We start from the raw sequence: 26,784 nt of genomic DNA on the forward strand, positions 1-26,784 counted from the left end.
CAGACCCAGTGTGAAATCACAACCATTGTGTTATCCACGAGGGCTATTTGAGATGGGCTTCTTTTCTGGCACTTTGCAAAGAGCTCCTTTTGTATTTAAAACCTTTTTTTTTAGTATAGTTTTCTTCAAGTAAATCATATAAATCAGAAAGTATTCCATGTAAATTTATGTATGTTTCTTTGCCAGTAAGGAAGAGAAATACTTCTATACTGTGGTTTTATTAATTGTATTTTTTCCACGACAAAACCAAAAGGCTTTAATGGGGAAAATGATAATAGGTGGTAGCATATTAGTTCAAGTCAAGAACGTATTGCCTAAATCCTCCTCACAAGAGGATTCTGCAGCAGATACCTAACACAGAACTTGCATGAACCTCTACAATTTAGAAGTGAAAGAAATATTGAACTTTCTTGAGTCTTCTGCAGTGGCAATATATGCCTCAGCTCCACTTTTCTCCCCAGTTGCCAGAAATTTGACCCTGTTCTCTAAAATCTGCCCAGTTACAGCCAAAAAGCCACCCAACAATGGAAATGAGATTTCAATGCCTATTGGCATTATCAAAACTATACTGTAATATGGTAATAGTTACCCTGAAACAGAAGGAGGCAAAAAGGGATGTTAACTGTCAGAGTACTTCACCCCATCTTACTTTCTACCCATCCTCTAAGGTTTACCAGTGTATTTTAATTAATGTATTGTGCAAACCTGTTTGTTTCTTTATCACCTAGGGCAAGCAGAACTGAGTAAAAGCACATTCTCCTTGTAGCCTCTCAGTTTCTGCTAACTAGTTCATCTTCACACCAAAAATTCTGTGTAGGAGTTCAGTTTAGAGCTTTGGTGGAATTTAAGATGTAAATTGCTAGTAAGTGGTTTCTTATCGTTTCTCAAATGACAATTTCTTCAGTCTACAGTAATTGCTGTTTAAGAGATTGTTTCCAAAATGCTCCAGCACACACCTCACTTCATTTCCAACAACAAATGCCAGAAGTACTCAATCACGTTTACAACTTGATGAATACGGGTAACATTCCTTATACCCTTCTGAATGCTTTTTGCATCAGTAGTTAAAAATATTTTGGGATGATCTTAAAACTTTGCTGTTATCAAGAAAGGCATAAGGAAGGATATGGATACATTATTTATAAGTGGCATAACTATGAACATCATTACACCAACGAGAAAACTTTCCAAGATTTCACAGAAATTGATTTTTTTTTTCCTGTACTCAGTTCTCAGAAAAGCTCAGTAAACATCCAATAAAACCAAGTAGGTGGGAGAAAATACTCTGATCCCCTGCATTGACACCACTGCTTCCTGTCGTTTTCAAGCCATGGTCCCAAGAATCAGTGGGTCTGCAGCCCTCTTGTAAATGCTTCACACTGGGTAACTTAGAAAAGCAAGCACCCTTTCAGCATATGCCAACCATCAGCACAGGATTCTATGCCCCCAGTGGAAAGCTATTGAATCAATCATGGAAGTTCAAAGCCCACTGTCCACTTACCAAGGTCATGTTAGGAGTGCATATGGCTCATACCTGTGCATTTTTAGGATTATTACTTTTTTTTGTATGCAATACCTTTTAAAGAAAAACATAGGCCACAGCACATTTCAGTGCAGAAAACCTTCAACAGCCCTTTGAAAATCAGAATTTTCATTCAATTACAAAAATTTAAGCACACATGCATTCCCAATGCACAGAATGCATATGACACATAATATTTATGAGATTCAACTTCAGATAGCTGGCTCAAACTGAACAACGTTTTTAAAAGTCCTCTAGACAGAGACTGGAAGGCAAATGTCCTGAGTAATGTAGTACCGCAGGCAGCACATTACAGATTGATTGTCCACCAGCCATCAAAAAGAAAAAAAAACCCAAAGAACTGTGCTTGAGTTTTTTGAAAGTAATGAATGTAATTGATATATTCAAGTAATGCAATATCTGAATTTTAGCACAGTTTCCCAGTAAACACCAGTTCTGGAATCCTCAGTGAAGCACTGTGAAATACCATGCTGTTAAGGACATTTATTTTTCCAAATACAACCCCACCTAAATTCATTTGTAAATATTTCTCAAACCTGCTAATAAGCCAAGATGTACTTATAACAAAATAATCTTATTTCCACTGAAAGGCATACAAGATTTGGTCAATAATTTGTTTTCGTCACACCATACTTTTAGGGAATCAGACAAAAACTGCCTGTAACAATGCAGTTACCTCTAATCGAGAGGAGAAATTTTACTTTGGCTGTTTTGGCAGTCTTCTGAGTGCAAAGAGCACTAAGAGAGAATCACTCCTGTATTTTTAAAAGTAGGGACAAACAGGAAGTCAGAAATACGGAAATATTCCATAGTGGGTTGAAATAAGTGCGATGTTTGAGCATGGCAATGCATGGCTTGTTTTTTTAAAAGAACGTAAAAAGATAAAACTTCAGGAAGACAAAAAGGGTAATGAATTTAGCCATAAATGTGACCAAAAAACACCCAAAAACCTGCAGACTACACCTTTATAGCATCTAGTTAGAACAACTATAGTTGTAGAAACAAAGAAGAATTGCCTTACTTGAAAATGTTTCTGCTTCTGGAAAGCCAGAATATGATAGGCAATTCGAAAACTTTGGAAGGGGAAAAACAACAAGAGCTGGGGGAAAAAAAAAAGCTTAAATTTTGTCAGAGCTTGGCATTTAAAAACTCACGACCCTTAGGTGTGCAGTACCAAACGCCAGCCAGAAGTTTTGTCAGCCAGTACAGTCTCACTGAGTGAACCAAATTCATCTCATCCCCGAGTGTGCTGGTGACACGCTTCCCATTTGTTGTGCTGCACTTTGATCATCCTGGAACAGCACCTCATGGATAACAGCTATTTATATTGTCTCCACATAGCACTCGTCTCCCTGGGACAAAATAAAGTAATAAATAAGTGATTCCATACCTTCCTACTCATGGGATCCCAGTTGGTTCACCTACTCAAAGGAGGAAGGATTTAAAGGAGAATCGTAGCCTCGCACTGCACAGGTGGAGTTCAATCAATGCAGTGTTATCAGACAATATCCATAAAGCCAGCCCAGCCTGGAAAGAGGCCAGGATGTGGCCTTCCTGCAGACACTACCAATCTCGAGGCATTGCAGATCAAAATACGAGGTGTAAGCCCTTGGAATGTGCTCATCTTGTACAACACATTGTAGGGCAGACAGGAATGCAGGTGCACACTTGTTAAGCAGACCTGCAGCCCTTCTCTCCAAGAATCCAGAACATGGACTGGGGAACACGGTGACTTCAACAGTTGTCACTTGATGAACAAATTGTGAAAACACGTTTTAAAGTGCCACCTTGCCAGAAAATACAATTTTTATTTAAACCATGACAACAGATACTGATACCAAACTGCCCTATGCAAACTGGATCGGGGGCAACTATTCAATTTTATGAGATAAGGACCCTAACCCCATACTTTAAAAAATCTGCAGGTGTAACACCACACAAAGCATACATATTATAAGTATTATTTAGACACCTAATTAAAACTTCTTCGTGTGTAGAAATTACTGACAGAACTACCATATAAAACACTGAGGGAATTAGTTAATTGGAGGGAAAAAAAATGAACTACTCAACACTCATTATAAAATTGTTAAATTAGGTTCTAACTCAAAGCTCATTAATATGAGTGGAAACGGCTGGTATGGTACAGTCATCAATGATGGAGCTGGTGATCTTTTTCTATTCCTATGTAGAAGTATTTGAGAAACAGATACAGAAACTATCCAGTAGCAATTGTGCCTCACAACGTGCAGCTGAATATGCCTCTGTGCTCTGCAAGATACTAAATTAACTAACTTCTTGGTCTATTGCTTTCAGGATCTGTGAGAACTTTGGTATATTATGAAACAAAACAAAACAAAAAAAAGAAGCAGTAAATTCTGACTAGAAGAGAGTTGAAACTAGCTCAAGGAACACTGCTTTACTTGAGGGAGTAAATATAATGCTAAGTAGCAAAACATTAACAGCATAGTCTTTGTTCAGTGTTAGCTGCTCTGCAAAGATTCAGCTAAAACAAAGCATGGTATTAGATGTTACAGTTTTCTCTTTTCAAGCTCTAAATAACACTACCAAGTGAAGCATTAAACCTCTTTACAAAGTACAGCAGTTCTTTCAAACTACTTAGCTCTACATGCTATCATCTTTGAACCAACATAGTCAAGTAATTTGTCATTTGTCTTTTCAAATACAAACTTACACATAAAATAGGTATTCCTTATTATATATAGTTTTCTATTTATACAATAAGGACTAAAAAACATTCCATGCAAGACAGCAGAGAGTTTTGAGACAATTGCAATGTTTCCATCATTTCAAAAACATCACAGAATTGTTGCCAAGCAAGGACTCAAAAGTCAACAGTTTTCCTGCAAACCCATCTCTAACTGCAGAGGCATCGCCATCACGGAGACTCGACTGAATTGTGTTTTCTGAACTACTGCCTTTTTCAGAATGGTACAAACACAAAACTGTGCCTCAGCATGAAAAAAAAAAAGTCTAACCGAACCTGCCCATGGGGAAAAGAAATCTGACACAGTGGTTACTATTAATTAGTATTCCTATTTGTCCAATACTACATCCAGTTTCCAAAGAAAGTGTGACAGGCTGAACTAGGAAAATGCTACTTCTCAAAGCTGCTAACACCCTATTTCCTGGGCAAACAAGCTGCCCTTCAGTGCCACACCATGCACTAGTGTTCTGGAGAGCATCAAGGTTAACGACTTCCATCTATACATCCTGCACCTATTCACAGCCTTAAAAAAAAAAACCCCAAAACAAACCAACATTTAAAAGACATTTCTAAAGGCATTTTTTTCTTCCTGTTAAATGAACCTAAGGAAGCAGCAGCAGAAGAAAGGGGACTGCCTGACAGATGGTCACAAGCAAGCAGGTGACCCCTGAAGCTTTCTAGCTCTTGGCGAGTCAATTATTAATGGGGATTTCTCTTCTTACCGCCCCATCCCATGCAGAGAGGAGCAGCAGCAGCAAAACCTCATTCAGAATGCATCCATCCCTGCTAAGTGACTCGGGAAAGAAGCAAACCAGCAGCGGTGAGCAGATGGTGCGAGCGGCTCGGGAGCGGGAGCGCAGCGGAGAGGAGCGAGCGAGCCCGCGGAGACGGCGTGTCCGAGGAGCCAACCGCAAGACTTACTAACCCGAGCTCCCGCTAAGATATACTGTGGGAGCCGCAGATCGCCCGGGCTCTGTATCCCCGCTGCTTTGTTTATCGGAAAATATTCAAAATGGAAACCTGACCCCACTTCTAAAAATAGCCGAATTTACTCCAATTCAACTTGAAGTCCCGCTGTTGAAGTGTGTGACAACAGTGAGCAAATACCTCGTCTTATCTCCAAAAGGCAGCATGTCAAGCCAAGGGGGGAAAATGCCTAGACGAGCTCTTCAGGTCCTCAATATTGGGTTCTTCGCAGGAACCGGCACCGAGAAGGGGCGAGCGCGGAGCGGCCGCCCCAGAGCAGCGGCGGCGCCCACCGGCCCCGCGCCGCCCCCTGCCGGCAGCGCGCCCGCTCCCCGGGCAGCGATCCCTCCCTGCCCGGCGCTGCACCCCGCTCATCCGGGCAGGGATCCCTCCCTGCCCACCGCCCTGCCCGGGCTGCACCCCCGCCTCCCTCCCGGGGGAAGGCGCAGCGTCCCAGAGGCACTCGCCCGGCTGGACGGGCTCCGCGCCCTCCTCCTCGGGAGGAGCTCCGGTCTCGAATGCACCGCGCACGGCTCGTCAGCTCCCTCGGCACTTAACCCGTAGCCCTCGCCGCTCCGGGGGCCGCCCTTATGTCAGAAAAGGTGACGAACCCACAGGGTGACGGAACTCTTGAAGAGCAGCGCTTTGTTTTGAGATGACTAAGTACTGACACAACCCGCCCTCCCCGAGATAGCAGATGCCCTTTGAGGCTTCTACCTACTTGCAGGGCGGGGAAATACATAGTTGCTTGCTACTCACGAGAAGTTGACCATGTCTGTTTTGAACCGAGGAGAACACAAAATAAATAACTAAAAGCCTAAGGCAGGGAGCTCCAAGGCTGGGACAGCTTCACTGAGCGGCTCGCCGTGCCGAGCGGGCGCTCCCCGCCGTAGAGTGGCCGCGGGCCGGGGGCTGAAGGCGAGAGCCCGTGGGGAAGAGCCGCATGTGCCCCTCGGTGGCAGCCAGGCTGCTGCGTGGTGGTTTCAGTTCTTGCTCGTTCGAGGCCGGGGGGGGGGGGGAGGAGGGCGGTGGGGCGGGGTGGGAGTCGCTTCTTTTTATTTTCTTTGGAGGCAGCAAAGTGAAATGGAAAAGAACGAGGTTTTGGTGGAAAGAAAGGAACTGCCTCTATCCGCCGCCGCTCCGGTCTTACCTTGTAGCTTTTCTAACAAAGTAAGAGCGGGTGAAGTCGCCGTGATCGTCCAGCCACGCTTCCACCGCTTCCTGCTCCGGCGGGGAGGGAGAGCAGCGCTCCATGCTCCCGCCGCCGCTCTGCCGCCTCCTGCCGCGGCTACCGGCGCTGCTTTCCCCTGGCCCGGCCCGCTTCCAGCTGCCGGTGCCCTGAGCTGCCACCCCCCGCCTACGCCCCGCTCCCAGGTGTGCGGGCAGCAGAAAGCCTGGCCCGCGGCACCTCAGCGCATCTCCGGCCCGGCCGCCGGTCCCGCAGCGGGCAGAGCCGGCTCCACCTCCGCCGCGGCCCCGCCTGCTTCGAAAAAGTGGTAAATCGAGTGTCAGTTCGGAGGGTTCTGCTGTCGGGTGTCAGTGTGTGATCTCTGACAGACCTCAGCCTGGATATGAGTACTAAAGCCCTGGCTTTACAGTCCTTCATGCCTACAGTGCGGCTGTTAGATCCCTTTTAGACACTGAATAAGCACAGTCTAGCTTTGAAGATGCTCAACACACATCCTCTACTTTCTCAAAATTAGACAGCTGTGACTGAAATTTTGGTTAACACTGAGCATCGCTTTCATGTATTGTAGTTCCATTCTATGATGTGCACACATCTATGATAATTTATGTTCTGCATTCACAATACACCTTTCACAAAGTCTGATGCATAACAATGGCGTCCTGTGTTGCCACACGTGCAGTGTCTTTGAAGGTAAGATAACAAATAGCAGAATGTTTCAGAGGAAGGGAATATACAGAGTCTTGAAAGTTATTCTCCTGTGTAGTCAATTGAGAGCTATTGTATGAAATGTTTTCTGCTGCTCTTAACCCCCTTTCAGGTGACTGTAGACTCCTGATACAAAGATATATGTCCTGTATATAGAGAGGTGGGATTCTGCACCTTGAGAAGGGGCTGCAGCAGGAACTTCACAGCAAAGGCATTAAGAGCCTGTCCATGAGCTCAAGGGAAAAGTTCTATCTTCTGTGTCTTTGTGTCACATCTGTGTGTAGCACTCACTTGGACACGTGTGTCTTTTGGCTGTGAGAGTTTGTGTGTAATATGAGGCACACAGAAAGGGAGGTTTTACATGAATATTACTCTGTTATAAGGAGAATCTCAGGGGAAATGTTGTGCATGGTGACCAGAGAGCAAATGTGAAGATAAAACATAAGCCAGTTACACGCAGCATGAGTCAAGCTGCTGTTCAAGGCAAAGACGAATCTTTCAGCAGGGAAATACAGAATTACCAAGCAAACTGCATGAACAGACAACATGGCAATAAATGAAGCAGATGTTTAGTGCCAAAACCTGGAAAGAGTGGCATGTTAGAAAAAAATAAATAAACCCATTGTGTAAATCACAGATTTCTGCATTAACCATTTCATTTCAGAAAAAGGGTTCCGAGGCTACAGTAGACATGGCAGTTAAAGCTCCTAAGCTAGGCAGAGGTTTTGGAAAATGACACCATATTAAAATGCTGAAGTAAAATAGTAATGTAAAACATACAATTATAGAATGCAGATTGTATAAGTAACTGAAATGCCATTCCCTGAATGGTCTTATGTGGAATATTGATCATAGTACTGCTCATCCAATCTCAAAAAGCAATTGCAGAATCATCAGAAGTGACCTAGACAGGAAAAACAAGAAGGACCAAACTCATGGAAATATCTTTTCTGTAAGGAGGCAGAAGGAGTTTGTTTACAAAAGGAGAAATACAAATATATAATTTAATTACTGGTATTTAAAAAGTAAGATAGTATTTTCTCTCTGTCTCATAGGAGAATAACAAGGTAATGGTCAATGCAATTATGTCAGCTGCAATAGATAGCATCTCATTTCATGTAATTAGGAGTAGCACTAATAGAAATAAGCATTTGTCCTGTGGTAACATCCAGTACGCCCCAGTCAAGAACAGAGGTTGCACCAAGGAGCACTGAAAACATGTAGCATTAAATGCCAGGCCAGCTGAGGTGCAGTCAGCATCCCTGTACTCCATGTCCCAAGGAGCTGGGACCCATGGGTGCAGCTGCTGCTGCTGGGGCCCTTATTTAGCTTACGGATAAGAACCAGTGAAGCCAATGCAAATTATTATCTTCCTGTGAAGTCAGTGGCAAAGCAACAGTTCAAAGGATTGCTACCCAAGCAAAGAATAGCATATACTTTCCCAAAAGAAATAAAAATGGAACAGCTGGGGGGAAAAAGGGATACCTTCTCCGTATCCAATGAATTTCCATGAATAATAATGAACATGTTGTTTTCATTTTTAAGGTGACAGGAGGGGATGAAGGCCAAGCATAACAAAGAACGAATGCTCAAAGTGGAAAAAGTCTTCCATAATTTTGGCTTCCAAAGTGCTCTGAAAAAGCTCCATGTATCTTAGCTCTCGCCCAGCTTTCCAGTCTGTTTCCACAGCTCAGAAGATAGAATTGATGTGGAGTAGCTCTAAACCTGAAAAGGCCTTGTGGTAATGACACACAAGTAAAAATGTCCAGTTCAAGTTTAGAAGCCGCTTGAGAGCTCAGTGTTTAAGCCGGGAAGCTTTTCCATCAGTAGGCCATGCTATTGCAGGACTGGTGGATGGAAAAATTATTTAGGTGAAACCTTTCATCTGATGTTTTGCAAATATTGTCATGTAAGGAGATAAAAAGGCGGGGATTTTTTTGTATGCTCAAGGCACATAAATTTGAAATGCTGCTAACTCAGGATAATTAGTAAGAATAAATACGGAAGTATGTAACCAGAGGAGAAGTAGTTATGTGATAATTTATGATTAAAGAACTCTATTTAAATTTATTTGAAAGTAATATAATTCTTTTTCATTTCCCTTTAAAAGAAGAAAAGAAATGGTTTCAGATGTCAACATTGTTAACTTGCCTGATTTATTCATTAGATGAATTGGAGCAGCATTTAGCTTTGCTACAAAGTGGGAATTGGCCATCTTTCTGCCATCTCTTAAATCTGGAAAACAGTTGGTCCATTTTGGCTCCTAAATCAGGTTTAGGACTGTACTGTATGGCCAGTGAGGCTAGAATATGATAAGGCAGAGGAAACTATTCCACTTCTTTATTAGCCAGCACTTTCACACACACGCAGTGGAAGAATCCTAATACTAGTGAGGCAAGTTTCCATTTCCCTTCCATTCCATTGCATAAGGAGAGTGAAATAGCAACCAAAATGCCATTCATTCAAAATCTAATCATTATTTAGTGATGAAAACACTGAATTATGAGAATGTCTTATAAGTTTATTCTCTTAGTCCTTTCCAAATAATTGCTGGAAATGTTTCCCCAGAGCTGCTCAGCAGTTGCATAACCTACCCTCTCCTCTGGGATAACAGTGGATATGTCCTACAGGAAGCCATGGAAAATAGTAGCTTCCTCCTATTTTGATTTGAATGTGATTGAGCATTTGCGTCAATCAAAGTACCAGGCAAAATTATTGTTCACGTCAGGAAAGCAGCAGCTTCTCAAAGCTGTTTGTAATACATGGACATTTGTCTGGAAAACACTGTTAGACTTTATCTCCTGAAAAATGTAAGTTAGGATTTGAGTTTAACATATTAACATTTGATGTGTAAACCGGCCAGTATGCTCAAATTGTAACTTTTCCTGATTTCTATTGGAAGTCTCAGGATAAGCTGGAAAGCTGTTAGCAAGTCTCTCTCTTTTTTTCAGCCTTCTGTCCCTTAAGCTAAGTAGTGCCACATCTTTCAGTTCTTCGTTGAGCATCATGTTCTCCAGCCCTCTGATCATTCATTTTCACTGTGGGCATTCCCTAGATTGTCTCTACCATTCCTGCAGTGTCTCAGCAAGCTAGGATCAAGTAATCCAGCTGAACACAGATCAAATCTCAGTGAAGTGGAAGGAGTATTTTGGGTTCCTTGCAAGCTCTGCTCCTGCTAATACAGTCACCCTTGCTCATGCCTTCTTGGCAACAGCATGATGTTGTTGACTTCTGTACTTTCTGTTCCCTTTTTTCATATACTTGCCATGTAGTCAGGTGCTGCCTGTGTTTATGTTTGCCTCTGCCTAACTGCATTTTCTTGCTCTTGAACATTTTTAATTTCATCCTGTGCTTGCAGTATGTCTCTCTGATTTATCAATGCCAAATTCTGTGCCTGTCCTCCAGTGTGTATTTGGCCTCACCGAGCTTAGTGCAGACTTGCTGAAGGGCACAGGTGTGGGCAGTGATGGGTTTTGATGCAGGTAGGTGAAACTGTAGGTGGATAATGTATGCATAGGATTTGGTGGATTTTCCTTAGGAGGTAGTGGGCAGGTAGAAAATTTGTAGGGCAGATTTCATTCCAGGCCCTTCTCAATGGCATACCAAACCCTTCCTTTATTTACATGATACTTAGCTTATTTTTAAAGAGCTTCTTAGCAATTACTTAGTAATTTTGAATTAGCGGTTGCTCTTACTACATTTTCTAGTAATTGTGATTTTGAATTGAAGTATTTGGTTTATATTTGGTTTATATTTAGTCTTACAGATAATTATTGAGTCAAATTATAAGGGGCTTGTTTTCCTAGTTGTGGTTGTTTGGAGATGGAGACTCAGTGGCAAACTATATAAATGAAAAATCAGTCAGATTTTTTTCAAGAACATACCACTGCAATTTGGGCATCCACTCTTTCATTTCTATGTACACCACAATTCTCTGTTGAACTTCTCACACGTTAACCTAGCAGCTGGAGTTTCTGAAGGCCCCCTATCATCACAAATTAGTATTCTTTCTCTCAGTAAAACCCTTGGTTTTCTGGAGCTGTTTTTTCAGCACATTGTCCCTGTAATGATCTTTCTGAAACCACAGAGAGGTGTAGTAGCACCAGCTCCTGTGTCACTGTTTAATCCACCTTGGGCAATAAGAATAACTTTTGCCTACGCTTTGCTCTGAGAATGTGTCTGTTTTGGCCTGCTAGTGCTGTTTCTTTCTTTCCACAGTGACTTTTCCCAAAATAATTTTCTATCTTGCAAACGAGACTGATTTTCTTTGTTCCTTTAATGAAAAACTTAGATTTCTCTGTGTTAAAATATAGGCCAGACCTCACTAAGTGTTCTTAGTTGGTCTATATTAAGGGCCTGCCCTTTATGTTATTTATAACTGTGTGACATTTTGTAATTTGCAGCTTTTTCCATCAATAATTTTATTTTTTTTTTCAGATCATTCAGTATTATTTGGGTCCATTTAGTATGGATCAGACTGATACTATACATTGCTGGGGCTTTTATCAAAAATCCTGTAAAGTTGTGAGTTGTGATGAAATCTTACAGGAGTTTACTATATCAAACTAATTTGTGGTCTCATGGGAAAGTAGGAAGTTTTTTTTTTATTCCTGACAAAACTAATTTTCTGTGTTGACTGGCGTTAATTGTACTATCATCCTTTAATTGTACACTGATTTCTTCCTGTACCAGCCTTTCCATCAGTTTCCCTGACGTTGATGTCAGGCAAAATGATCTGCAATTTCCTTATTAAATAATGGAACAATGCTTGCTTCTTCTCTGTCTTGGGGATCTTATGTGGAATTTCAAGACATGTTTTGCTTAGTTTGGTTCTTTTAAATTTTATCTTACTGAGGTTTAGGGTTTGTACCTGTTAAACTGGTATTATTTTACTTCTTGATATTTTGGAATCTTAGTAGTGAACATACGAATTTCTGCTTTAATAGATCACATGAGAAAAATTTTAGTGGCACAGAGCTGGTGAAGTATTATGCAGTGGGCATAAGAATTGTTTTCAGGGCTTTTTAGGAATGCACAGACATATTCTGGTATTAAAGGAAAATGTTAATCTTTGATTGTGAAAGAGCAACAACAAATTGAACAGTAAATACAGTGATAACATAACATTGATATTGTGACCTAAAGGTATAACCACAAAATTTTCACTGTTCTGAACAATATGAAAGGAAAATGTGTAAGAGATTAGCTTGTGACTAAGGCTCACTGCAGCGCTGCTAAATGAATATAATGGGTTTGCATGGCATTTTAATTATACTCAAGAAGAAAAGTATGAGAACAGTCAGATTGAAAAGAGGTTGTTAAACAGGTGTGTGGGTGTATTTCTGTCTATCCCATTTGATTTTTTTTTTTTGGAGGGGTGTGGCGTACTCAGGATCCTGCCATGTTCTCCTTCAGTTTTCATACCTATCCCTGGAATCATCTGTGGTTTGGCCAAGGGAGTCTGAATGAGAGTATTCCCAATGTACCATTGCTGATCCCGAATCAGCAGCAATCTCATGGAGAGGTTTTCCCCACAGTGCCTGTTCATGCCTCCTCATCTCTTTTTAAAGCTTTGGCTTATGTGAGCACTTGGAGCTTTCAAAACCTTTTGATACTTGGTAACTAGTTTCTCTCTGGTAAATACAAGACGAAAACTATTAGAGTGAATCAGTGAAATGGATCTTTAGATTCTCCCATCAAATAGCTTGGGGTCAGCATCAACCTGCCTTCCTGAAAAAGTGAAGCTGTGTTTCTCAGGAAATTAGTATTACAAGAGCTGCTGGGTCCAAATTGTGATAACTACCTATCTTTTCACATTTGGTGCTACATTTCTGAAATTGCCACTTACATTTCATCGCTGGCAGGTTGCACACCGTTAGGTTTCTGAGACAGGGGCTGTCCATGGCCATGTGTTTCTGCAGCCTTTAGCATAGTTGGTACTTCACGTGCTGCTGTAAAACCAATACAAGGGACAAATTAAATCCATTTTTGTTGGAATCCAGATATCATTTGCATCACTATTGAGCTTTTTCATTAATCATTGTCCCTCCATTAGATCAGTGAGGACAGCAATCATTGTCGCTAGTCTTGTACTACAGGTGTCTATAGCAAAATGGAAAGTTTATGGGATTTGACTTAGGTTATAGAAAAAGTTTATGTCATAGCTAAAACTACATCAAGTGAGTCACTTGTGTTTAGTATTACATTTAGTCTTCTAAATCACCAGGGAGCTGATTTTTAATCTATCTTTCTATAGCCACAGGGGTTCCACACTCACTCCTGGCAGCTTGTACCAGGTCCTAGGAGAGACAGAAGGAGTGTTGTCAACAATGTGGCAGACCTCATTTGGCACCTTTGCTCCCAAATGGATAATGTGAGCATCTGAAAACAGCGTGTACCTCACAGCCTGATCTGCCGGCCTGGGTTCGTGCTGAAGGAGAACCTCAGCCACTCAGCCCCGAAAACAGGTAGCTGGCTCATCCCTGCCTGTTCACTGCTGTGGCACCCCACTTTTGAGGCCTTCCATGTTGATTTTAGACCAGGGGAGAATCAAACCATGTGAGATGAAAGCTGCCAGAAAGAGTGAGGAATGTGGGGACAGCAGGATGGAAATAAGCACATAATTTTGCTAAACTGTTCCAATACGGAACAATATTAAGGAGAGTCTGTCTTGATGAGCCTAAAACTCCTTCCAGCTGCTTGTGAGCTACCGGCTGTGCCTGACATTCCTGCTTTCTGGCTTCTAAGTCTGGTCTCTTTTTAGAACCTTGAAAAAAACCCAGTTTTTATTTGAGCTTATTGAATTTACCTTAATTTTATTTATTTCCAGAGTAAAATGTTTATGTGGAAACAAGTTTGTGTGGTGTTCTCATGGCTCAAATAGTAATACGAGCACCCCTGAGGAAATGAAAAGTGACACAGCATGGGCCAGCCTGTGAGGACAGCTGAGTGCTTGCAGGCTGCAGCCCGGCTTCTCAGTTCATCCTGCACTGAGCATATACACATTCCCTGCTGTTTTCCTCCTTTCCATGTGAGACTGAGTCACAGAGGTGCAAAATGGACTGAAAAGCAGGATTTTGTGGGGGGGGGGACATAGTCTTTCTCTGCCATTTTGTTTTCCTTTGTTGGTGATGTAGAAGAGCTTCTGTGTTTTATGAGAATTTTATGCTACCTACACACTGCCAGTACAGTGACATTAACAGGTAAAAGCATAGACAGAGAAGTATTGCAGTACTGGACTTCAGTACATTTACACAGACTTCAGATTCATTTATACTGTGTTATCTGAATTTGCAGTGTGTGCCTTTTGATTAGAACTGCCAAAATCTATTTTTTCTGTGACAGCTGAATTATGGATTTTGTGAAGAAAACCTCACAGCTGATTGAATTTGTATTGACAGGATTGCATTCTGTGTTAACAGGAAAACAGCTACTTCATGCCCTCTAAATCACATCTTTTCCTCTGCTCTTACTTTAAGGCCCTGAAAACCCAGAGTAAATCAGGAAATGTTTGCCACCACAGATGCTTTCAGCGTAAGGGAAACCAAACATGTCATTGCTAATTGATCAGAGTAGCTCTTTTGATCAATTTATATCTTCTTTTAATCTGCTGTTTGTCTTTCAGATGTGGATTGATTTATTCTTCCAGCATTTCTGTCCTAGGCAAAATATTTTTGTTAGTTTATGGAAGATAAATCAGAGCTCTTCCCTCTAAATACTTAGTGTCTGACTCTTAATTTCTTGATCTCTGTGTGTGAATAAAAGTCTGACCATTCTAGTTTTGCTATTTAAAAGTACTCAGGGGAGGTAAGAGAATACAGAATGAAAACCAGCAAAAGGAAAAAACTAGCACAAACCAAATCAGTCTTCTTGGTGGTTTTGGATTTTTAGTGAGGTTAAAAGATATTGATTTTATATGGACTATTACTAATTTTAACTTACTCGTGGAGTTTAATATTACAACCAGGTAAGACAAATCTTGGCATTCATGTAATCTTGTAATTCTATTGCTTGCTAGAGTATGAATTATTTAGAATGGAAAGTGCAGAACAAAAAAAGGATATAAATATATCTATAGAAACAAAACGAACAGGAATTGGAATTCTATAATGTTTATAGTTACTAATAAGGAAAGGAAATAAATACAAGTTGTTCTTAAACAGGCTGGTAAAATTGAAAGTGAATGCTGCAAGTTCTCCCAAGTGCTTTCCAGCCATAAAAACTTGCAGAAAGTAGATTTTACCGCAGATAGAGCCCAGCTGAACATCGAGCTGAAACGTGCACAGTACTATTGTTTCCATTTGCTAACAGGCCTTACTTGCTTCAGGGGTCTCTGCATGTTGCGGCTGTTTTCCATTCCAAGTGGCTTGAAGCATTAGGACAGCTTGGTCACTTCACATCTCAGTAGGAAAGCTTCAGATTGAAACAGCCTCCCTCATTCAAAAACAGAGCTCCTTTCTTCTTCTTTTTTTTTTTTTTTTTCATTCCCCCAGGATTCTTGCTGTTTCTGAAGAGTTATGCTCGTGAGTAGTAATACAAAATGATTTCTGAAGCTCTTACTAAAAATGAATAAAAAAAGGGGTGTGCGTGTGTGTGAAACATCTGAAATATCTTTCAGATCTTTTATCACACAGATAAATCAGTGTGTTTATCTGTGTCTTTGAATATCTGTCAGTTCCTGCAGCTCCAGGACCCTTCAAATTCACTAGCCAGCATCACGTACGTTCAGTGGAAAAATAAATATAACAAAATACTGTGAATATCTCAAAAAAAAATTAGGAGTCCTGTTGGAAAGAGACACAGTCTTCATGCCTTCATCGAGAGTCAGGATGTCAATGACCATCTCAGGAGGGGACAGCACCCAGGCAGCAGAGAACCAGCATCCTGCTGGTGCTGGAGCTTCAGCTGTACCTCTGCACGGTCCCAGGAAGGTGTTAATATGATTCACTTAAAAACCTGGCAGCCACAAAATACAAATAGAAAAAATGCAGCTGGATTGATACTAATGCTCCCAGAGCAAACAGCTCCTGTTTCAGGCTGGACTCATGTCTGCTCTCTTGCTCCTTTCCGTCTGCTAACATCGAGCTCACACATGTCTTACCCACTACTGCAAGAACAGTGGGAGACAGCCTTTACTAACTAACTTTCTTACCTTGCCTAACTTCGCCCTCCTAGTTTTAGTTTCTTTTGGAAGGAATTGGAGAAATGTCCCTCTGCACATCGACCGTCCAGCTTCCAGATCAAGGGTAAAGTTCTTTTCTGGTGTCTCTGGTGTTCTCACCACATTTCACCATATTCTATTTCATTCTTGTATCATCACCAGTGCTTGAAAATACGTTACACTCCAATGCAAGAGCAAAATACCCTCTCCTATTCACACCTTCCTCAGGAAACTCTTCTTTGGCAGCACTCAGAGACACGAGTCAATAGCAGCAGAGAGTCATCTTTATCTGACCATGCACGCTGCTGCTTCTGGTTTGTTGCTCCCCTTTTGATCTCGCTGTGTTGTGCTCACAGATCTGTGCTGCTTAGCGAAGGTCCTTGGGACACGGACCAGGCCTTTATGTTTTGTACAGAGTGTTTCTGTTCTCTGGCTGAATATCTTGACCTTTAGAAGGCAACTCTAAGGTTGTCAAAATGTGGTTTATTTAATCAAGAATCTAATTCGGAGATAGCAACTCTGTTACAGGCCCGAAATTCTCTCTTGTGTATGGTTCATTCCAACACAGCTTTGCCCACACAAATGTTCACGGAGCTCAAATAAAAAGAGCTGTAAACAGAGAAGAAAAGGCTTTCAAACTGATGAGGAAGGCTTTCTTAATATTTATGTTCTTCCTTGTTGGCAAAATGGGTAATTTGAATTCAACTTAATCTGTTTTTATTTCAAAAATGAGAAATATACAACTGATACTTCTTTCCTCAGCGGAGCAAATTAGTCAGTGAGCTAAGCACAACACAATGAAATGAAGCCATTTAAAGAAAACCATTAAAGGTAAAAACATTTGAGTAATCAAAAACAATGTTCCCTTCAGAACAGGGCATTACAACAAAGCTGGTTGTTCTGCTGGTCTTGTTGATTTTCACTGACTACAAAGCAGAATAGAAACTTTCTGCATAAATCCCTGGGTGCGAATGCAGGAAGGTGGCTGTGTAATCTGAGCTGTCTGACCCTGGCAAAGGAGCAGACTGTGAGCTCACTGCCTAAAGAAATTATTAAAAAATTCAGTGCTGGGAGGACAACTTGCTGCTTTATTAACATTTATCAAATTAAAGAAGTTAAATATCTGAAGCAGTATGAGCAGTGCATAAAAGCAAGGGAGTGAAAGGAGAAAAGCTGGTTTTGGGGTGTGCCATGGCCTCTCTCAGAGAGCCTCTCATCTATCTGCTTTCCAGTTTATCCTGTCAAACAGTTGGCTTGGCCTGGGGTCCACAGGCAGATGAGCAGTACCATTCATACACCCTGCTATCCAGAGCACAAATGTTTTCCCTGATGCCTGGTAGCTTCCAGAGCTTTGGCAGAATTGTTCACAGATGTTTGAGACGTGGGGATGAGACAGAAATTTGTTGAAGAGGGATATGAAGTTAACGCATAGTTAATACTGTTGTCTTTATCTCTGTGAAGTCTGTCTCTGCAATCTAGTAGGGAATGATGTGTGCACATTGCATTAAAATTCCTTCTTGGAAGTTACATATCCCAGAAGTTTAGGAAAGAAGCTTTTTTATTTGCATGTAAGTTTTAATGTCCTTTGAAAGGGATTGATCTGTCAGTGCTGGGGCCGAGATGTGATCCTTATTCACGGGGCATGGTGCACATCTCACTCTTCAAAGAGCCTTCTAGTGTGCCGCTTCCAGGCAGCTCCTCAGCCCAGCAGAAGGGGGAGGCTGGAGTGGCATCCTCCTCAACACCACACTTTTGCTGTGGTTGGCTAAACCTCCCCAATAAAAGCTGTCACCCTCGGGGCAGTCCCGCAGCACACTGCCATGTCCCCATTCCTCCTCAGCGTTGCTGTCAGGATGGTAGGAAAGCTCGGGATTGATGCCAGGTCATGAGAGAGCAGAATTTAGACCGAAGGTGTTTCTCTACAGAAAGGTGTTTTTCTACCGAAGTCAGTAGAAACTGAAGTGGCCCTAAGTATACATTTATAGGAAAAGTGAAAAGCAAAGTGTGACAGACAACAAGTATTCTAACAGGAGAATCTAATTTTTCTCTTTTCACCACGTTATGCAAAGGACGATGGTGAGCACTGTGTTTGCTGGCAATGGAGGGAAGTCTGGGGAATCTATTCATTTTCCTCCTCATTTAAACAAACACTCTCAGAACCATGACCAAGAAAGGAAGCAAAAGTACTTAGCAAACTTACATTAAGTGTTCTAACTCAATGTTTGTATTTTTCTCCTGAAAAATATACTGACTGTATTGGTAGCACAGTAGTGTCCAGCTTCTGCAGTCTGATGTCGGAGAGGGCTCAGGGAATATTTTTAACCTTGTATGGAATCTTAATTTTATTTTCAAAATACCTGAAGCTCAGAACAGTCTGAGCTATTCTGAAACAAAAATTGTGTCCTTCAAAGAAAGTTCATGCAACTCCCACAGGGTAATCCTGTCTGGAAGGAAAAGCGACTAGTGCCCAGAGATAGGACTGCCTCAGAAGAAATCTGTCTCTTCCCCTTACTTTCTAGTACTTTGGGAATGTGATTTAAAACAGAGGTCTTGTGAACACCAAGAATACTCCTGTAGAAAGATGATTTCTTCCCACCAGATAGCTGTCTCAGATTAATACCAACCTGCTACATAATGCCACTACTAGCTAAGATTTGGTAGATTTTCATTTCATGGATAAACCTGTGACATTGATTGCTAATCTGGGAGCTTCTGCAGATAAATACCAATATTTATGAAATTTTACTCCATTCCCGTAAGTCTGTATTTTTGGCTGTTGAGCCAGAAGTTCTCACTTTGGGGAATGTAAAGGAGATTTTAAATGTGATTGAAAAGATAATTTGGTCTTGAGAAGCCAAAATATTTAAATTTTGTTTACTTTTTATTCTCATCATTTTGAATGTTTCATGCTACAGTAACCTTGTGTTTAAGTAAACTTTTATTAGTTAAGGATGAGCTGCAACTCACAAATGAATCTCCAAAGAAAAAGGAAAATTAATGAAGAACTGATGGGTTTATTTTAAGGATACATATGGAAGGTTTGGATAAAAGATTTTAATTTCTTTCCATAATTTATCATCCCCACTATCAAAATAATGTCCCTCCTGCCACAGAAGGGATAAGTCATAAACTGCATTGGATGGTAGATGTTGTGTTTTTAACCAACAGTGTTGTCATTGTGTGGCTTGGTTTTCGTCAGGAAAATCCCACATCTTTTGCAGAGTGGAAACAAAGTATTTCGCACTTATTAGCTTCCTTGAAATAAACAATCATGATGATGAAAAAGAGGCAGAATTGTGAAAGGCAGGTATTTTATGGCAAGGAGTGGCTCATTGTTTCATCTTTCCGAGATAAGGACAGGGTATGATGCACAGATTCATGCCCGTCAGTGACCTCACTAAGTGCAGAATGCAGTAGAAACATCACAGGCTTAGGAGCAGAAATGGCTGCAGTGGTACCTGGATACTTCTTTGCTGTCCCCTTCGCCATCATATTGTCTTCACTACTGCAAAACTAATTAAATCTGAGAAGCACAGTCACTATGCAGTGGGTCAAATTCTCCTCTCTACCCCGTACTGTGTATTTAGAGTGACTCATTTCACCAGGGTTTGTCTGTATTTATGCAAATGTAGAAGCTTGTTGATGATGACATTTTGCCTTCTTTGGAAGATTTGCACCTGAAGTGGTGTTTCTATCAAAACTGTAAGGAATCACCAAATCTGAATGATGGTAAGGTGTTATTTCACTTTGGCATTTTTGCTTTAAAAGCTGTTACTATTTTTCCTTAAACCACCAGATTCAGCTTTTTCTAAAATAACATGTTTACTGCTTCTGTCCCACAACAGTTTATAGAAATGGTCTTGCCTCTGTCTCCAGTGCTGTCTTGGGAATTCTTGGAACTGTCCATCAGTCAATATCTCTGAGTGACACATACAGTGTATGAGCCCTAAGAGCAGCCCTAAGAACTTCGCTACCACACAGGAAGTACAGTGATGTCACTGAGAGCTCAGTGTAGATGTGGATTATCTGTGTGATCTAATGAAGTAAATAGATATCCCCTGCAATCAAGAATATTTGTTCTGATGCTTCAAGAACCTTATTCTCCATAACTCTGTGAGCTTAAATCAGATTTGCATTGGTGAGGTTGCTCAGAAATAACAGGTACAAAAAGGGAAAAACAACAAAGGGCCTTGATAATTATTTCTTGGCAATTCCCGCTTCCCGTGAGAAGCAAACACACAAATGCTTTTTTCAAAGCAGATGTCACCACACGTCCATAGCTTGGGAAGACGCAGATGGACGCATGTTTGGAGAAAAAACAACAGGCAGGGAGTTTGGAGAGGAAAAGCAGTCCTTGGTATTTTGTAGCTGTCACCTTTTGATAGAGGCGTGCACAGGCAGAGGGGCAGCTGGGCTGCCCCAAGCAAGCGCTTCTCCCTCCATCTCCACAGCTGCCAGTGCTGCTCTCAGTCAGAGGGTGCTCTGCCAGGCACTTTTGGGAGGAGGGAGAGTGCAAGGGGCATCGGCAGGCTGTGTGGGATCTGGCCATCAGCTCTGTCCCGACACTCGTGCTGCTGGGATAGTGGGAGGGATACCCAGCCCCAGCAGAGGGGTGCAGGTTGAGAGGCTTAGCATGGGCCAGAACTCCAGTCTCCCCCAGCCTGCTCTGGGGTTTGAATTGGCCTCTTCACAGAAAAGGAGAGTTTCCATCTCACCAATTAGTTAACGTGGCTGCAGTGCACAGACCAGAAATAAAACACCTGTGGAAAGAGGGGTAGAAAGCTGGAGCTGTGACCCAGAGAAAGACACTAAGTACTGCAGTGGCTGAAGCTCTCAGTTTCATGAGCAGAGCTTCCAGCACTGCAATTTCTTCCTGGATACAACTAGGGGTTTAGTTCCTTCTGATTTCCTGCCATTTTTATCTAATTGGCTAATTTTACTGACTTAATATACAAAGAGTCAGAATTCCTTACCTCCATTTCTACCCCATCACAAATTAGGATTATTTTTGTTACAACTAGTTATTAATTTATTACTGAAAAAAGTGTTGTTAATTCAAAATAAATATGCAGAATCCCATATGGATGAATTAAAGAATCATGTGTACTGAACATGAATTTGAAACACCAGCCTGCCAGTATCATCCAGTGGAATTTGGCCAGAAGTTTCACGATAAATATGTGGAATCTCCTTTGTCATAGGTTATATTTTGCTTGCCTTCTACACTAGAACACTGATCTCTGATTTTGAATCATTATTTTGCCATGTATTTTCATTTGATATATGCAAATATGTCAGTGACTGGAAGTGAAGAAAGTTGGCCATTTATCTTTTCTGAGAGATCATCTAGGAATCAGCAAACTATCATACAAGTGTTTATTCCTATTGCTGAAGTAAGAAGGATTGCACTGCCTGCTTTGATATTCCCAGCAAGGACAATTAAAAGTATGTCATCAACCTATGACTTGTACTGGAAAGGATTTTGTTTCCTTATGTATTTACGTGTAAAAGAATATAAGGGCCATCAGAGAAAAAGGGAAAGGGGTTTAGTCTGTTTCAGTTGCAAATAAAAGGAGAAAAGAAGCTGTTACTTCAGCACCAGTGAGTAGATATCTATTGCATGTGACCCCTGAAAGACTCCTTAAGTCTTTTAAAAAGTCTGGAAAAGCTCATATCTATCTCATCTGCATCTGTATCTTTATCTCAAAACTTTTTGTAAACTGCCCTAAAGTACTCAGTTATTAGGGCAAGCTCAAATTCCTTTTACCACTGCAAGACTGAAATTGTCACTTTGGAACTGGTCTTCTATGAAAAGGAAAAAAAAACCCACCCCATAAGTCTTTCCAGGAACTTAACCAAAACAAGTTTCAGAGAACATTTTCTGTTTGGGGGATATCTTAAAAGCCTCACGTGGCACAGCCTCAGCACACAGTACTTATAGAACCTATAGTGGTGCCTGTGCAGCGGTGGAGAGTGCTGGTGGGCATTCTCAGGCACTGAAGGGTTCAATACTAATGAAATGGTTAATGATTGGGAATTATCCAAGGGAATAGCCTGTATTCCATGCAGTCTTGTAAAGAAGGATGTTTTCCTGACTCGTTTCACATCCCATATTCAGGACTTGTTTTTGTCAGCCAGCTGGGCTGGGCCCTGCTCAGGCTCCAGCAAACCACAGCAATGAGGTTAATGCCCCCAGTGCAGATTCATTAAAGTTTCTCATCAAGACTTGCCCTTTCTTCAGCAGAGGTTACTGATCCCTAAAATTTGATGACAAAGGTATAAATGAAATTTGTGCTAAAGAGCATTAATTTAGAGAAAAAACCCAAAAACAACAAATCAAAATACTTCTACTAATATTTAAAGTAACCTGGGTTGTTTTGAAGTACCTGTTCTAAGGGTTTAACTACCTCTATTTATGTCAAAAAATATTAGGTGATGGTAATCTAGAAGTGTGATCATGACAGAAACCTTTTTATCCAGTTGATTTTCAGCCAAAAGAACACCAGTAGCTTCTCCCCATGTCTTTTTTTTCCAAGGCCTTATGGTACTGTTCTTTTGGGAAATACAGCCCTCTTGAAACCAAACATAGCCAGGAAAAAAGAACAACTTAATTTACATTAGAATTTGCAATTTAATTTGAGGCTGAGAAGACATTCTGAGAAGCATGGTAGTAATCCAGCGGAGGGAGAGTGAGATAAATAAGCTTGCACTAATGTCAGCACTAATAAGGATCCTGTTTTCAGCAGCTGAGGCAGAGTGGTCAGGAACAGCTCAATTATGTCCATGCTGTACCACGGCTAGTGGTGCAGATAAAAGCAGAAAAACCTCACAGTGTCTGGCTCTGAAGGCTGGAAGCAAAATACTGGAGGCTGTTCCGGATGTGCTCATTGGGAATTTTAACAATTTTTTATTTTCTTTCAATGTGCAAAGAGATGCAAAACTTTCTTTCAGTCTTCAGACTTAGAAGATCATTTTGAACAATGGTGCACAAGTATGTGAGTGTCACTTCAGAGGCTGCTCCAGTTTCCGTGATAATTTAGGAGTTAACGTGTTCTGTTGTGCCATTTGCTGGATTGAAATTCAATAGAGCTGTAACATTTCACCTCTCAGAGCTTATTTCTCCTCCTACCCCAAGTCTGTTAGGAGCTAATAACCTCAACCTACAAGACAGCCTCTTATTACAGGTATTGCACAGTTCTAAATACAGTGGGAACAGTCATTCAGGTTCTCAAGTGCTATTGTGAGACACAAATAATATTAAACATTAACTTGAGAGGTCACTTCTCATTTTTATGGTGAGAACAGAGATGCAAGTGTGGAACTGATGAAGATTTTGGGGTTTTAGAAATGCTTTAAAGCTGGAACTTCATCTCTGAGCTTAAAGGCATTTCAAATAGAATGCTTTATTCTTTGAGGGGGTTTGTGCATGGATGTAATTGGTCAAATATGTACAAAACCTGCCTACAGGCCTTGCCTCTATACATATTTAGGGAAACAGAGAGACTGTTTCCATAAATTATAATAAAATATACAAATTGCATAGCAAATGACGAACGCTGTAAAATGTTGTCTGAAAAGTTCAACCAAGCACTAGATACAAATTGACTTTGAATTCCAAGATTCCAGATAAACATACTTTTATCTCTTTAGATTTATATGAGCTGTTCTAGTTCTCCACTAATTTCCTCTTAGTTCTTGGAGCTGTGTTTATACTTGGTTGATTTGGCCTACTTGAGTATCCTTTTCTACACTGTACCTAAGTTTGATTTTCCAGTCAAGTACTCTTCTGGGGATACTCAGTACATCAATCCCTCGAGGGCTAAATTTGGAAAGCACAGCATCAGTTGTTATCATTAACTGCCTTTAGAGTACATTGGAGTAGTGAGAGAAGTGATAGATTTCCCAAAGCTTCCTAAAGAACCATTTCCTACTTCAGACCAGGACACATGCTCTGCTATCTGTTTAATCAAGTAACAAGGAACAGTCATAGTCAAAAGCCAGAAGAGGAACAATTATCTAGTCAGATAATTTGACCATCTTTAAAATTTGACTCCACAATGCAGTAGAGTATAATTTCATTTTCCTCCAGACATTAAAATTATTAATAAGAAGTCACTATAAATTATGAACAATACAAAGTGTTCAAACGAACTCAGCCGTAAATTTCTTTTGGCAAAATTCCAGAGGTCTGCTTTAATCTTCCAGAGAAGACTTTTTGCCTGATACTGTGCTGCCTTTGCAGTTCTTTTGTTTTAGTACCAGCAAAGAGAAGCAGAAGGCTGGACCAGCCATTCTTCTGGGCAGGAGCTGAAAAGATCAAGAAAGACTCCTGATATTATCTTGAAAACGGATGTAGGCTACTGGCTAAGGTTGGGAGTAATGGGAGGTGAGTTACTTCATAATGAGTTTGGATAGTTTCCATGAGCTGGTTAGAGAAAAATGATATAATTCTGCAACTACTGCAGAGAAAGCACAAATAGCAAATTACTCTAATGAAAGCTTTTGTGAGAAAGCCTTTTATTATAGCTGTTCCAAATGTGCAAAAGGACAAAGTAACAAGTCTAAATACATTTTGTTTTTTCTTAAGCAGTGTCCAGTGTCCCTTGAGCTCCATTTGTTCAAATAAGTAGGAATATGGTGACACAAAAGCAGATGGTGTTTGCTGCTATTGGATGACAGATGTTCCCTTATCCCTGAGATTATGCAGTTAAGTGTAATGCATTTATAGCTGGTTTATGCAAAATACTGAGCACCCTCAGTTCGCATTAATGGTCAGGGCAGCTGGAGTGGCCCGGTGACTCCCAGGAGGTGCACAGCTCTTGGGAGTCAGGGACCTTCTCAGCTGAACTCTTCACCTAAACTCTTGCTTTGGAGATGTACTGATCATCAGTGTTCAGCATCTTTGGGGTCAGCCTTCCAGTCACCCTTGTTAGGCCTGAAGTCAAAGACCTTCCCCTCTTTGCAGGAAATGGATCAAGTGCCCAGGAACTGTGTCTAAAGTGGTCACTCGGTTGATGCAATTGTGTGGCTGTAGCAATCCCACTAATAATAACAGTGTTGAAATACACGTCTATACATTGCACAGAGGTAGAAAGGAGATAAGATAATCTCAGTGCTCAGTAGAAAATGCCCTAAACAGTTCCAGGCGCTGGGCAGCCTCCCCTTTAACTTAACACCATTGCAGGTGTTAAGCCTCCTGGAGGGTGAGCCCTCCAGTCAGCCCTGATCCTCGCTGCACTTGAACATGGCCCTCCTGGATTATCAAACAGGGCTCCTTCTCCTTCCAGTGAGGTTTCTTTTGAAATGGCAAGAAGCATTTTTAAATTTATCCATATGTACCCTGAGATGAGGCTGGCAAATGGACGAAAGTCAGTCAGATTTAAAGAGCCACCATAAGAGTACAAAAGGGGATATCCCACTAATGAGAATTCTGTTAAAATTCATTAGGAGGAATTTCTCTGTGGTCATTATTTATCAGTTTAAAGTCAGTGAGAAACCAAGCCCTTTCTTATTTCAGGGCTAATTGTGTAGTGCAAAGTACAATCTCCTATTCTTAACTTCTGGATGTTACTGCATAGTCTAGATGGATATAGTTACAAAGCAATAATTTAGGACAACATGCCACGTGAGTTAATTCATCCTTGCCCTAAAAGTTCCTGGATTCCTGCGGAACCTTAGCTTTGACCTTCTCTGAATAGCAACAGGAGATAGTGACTTCAAAGTTGATACATTTCCTGGGTAACAGTGCACGACCAAGTTTCTCTTATCACATATTAAAATAAATTTTCAGCAGTTAATTCAAATAGCATTTCATTTTATATTTTAGTACTACAAATAGCAGGATTCCTTTGTATAAAATTGTAACTTTGACTTCACCTGATGGTTTTCTCTGTTTTGAACAGCAGATTTTCTTTTCAGCCTACGAAATACCATCATTTGAAAAAAAAAATTAATCTCCAAGGAATTGCTGCTTTAAAAAAAATGGATACCTTGTACCAGCTCCCTCTAAATTCTTCTCTTTCTTAAACAATGCTGTATTTTTAGGTAAGCAATACACATGCCAGACACTTGCATTAAAAATATGATGTGTATTGTGTACTTCATTAATTTCTTGACATAACATCAGCTGAAAAAACAGCAGTTTGTAGGAATTAAGTTATGACATAAAACAGACTATTTATGTCAAGAGAAGGAGACAATTCACATTAAAACCAGGAAGACGACGACTTGCTGCATAGTTCATGCAAATCTTACATGAACTTTATAAAAATATGAGAGGGACTCACTGCAGCCATGTGACAAAGTGCAGAGCATTGTCACCCCAGGACAGGTCACACAAACAGTACAGAGTTTCACTGGAGAAACCCAAATTCTGAGTCTAGTGAGTGCACAAACCTCACTGCTTATGGAAATCCTGGATGTGAAAATGCCTCACCACCTCCTGTGACCTAGGAAGGGTGTAGGGCAGCACTCCCTGGCAGCACAGTTTCTTT

General features: G+C 41.0%; 1 protein-coding gene across 7 annotated transcripts in view; it reads right to left on the reverse strand.

Moving 5' to 3' along the window:
* Nucleotides 1-26,784, reverse strand: part of PDE5A (phosphodiesterase 5A) — a 105,551-nt gene that overhangs the window by 44,359 nt on the left and 34,408 nt on the right. For 3 of the 7 annotated variants that reach the window (XM_082281822.1, XM_082281821.1, XM_082281820.1), the window contains exon 1: nucleotides 6,388-6,621. In XM_082281822.1, the coding sequence (XP_082137948.1) occupies nucleotides 6,388-6,491 (104 nt within the window). In that variant the 5' untranslated portion in view covers nucleotides 6,492-6,621. Of the gene's footprint in view, nucleotides 1-4,993; nucleotides 5,168-5,378; nucleotides 5,534-6,387; nucleotides 6,622-12,979; nucleotides 13,083-26,784 lie in introns of those variants that run through there. The other 4 variants (XM_082281823.1, XM_082281825.1, XM_082281824.1 and 1 more) reach the window with 4 other exon arrangements.

Source organism: Coloeus monedula (genome assembly GCF_965178545.1).
Source record: "Coloeus monedula genome assembly, chromosome: 5".
In the NCBI taxonomy this organism is placed as follows: Eukaryota; Metazoa; Chordata; class Aves; order Passeriformes; family Corvidae; genus Coloeus; species Coloeus monedula.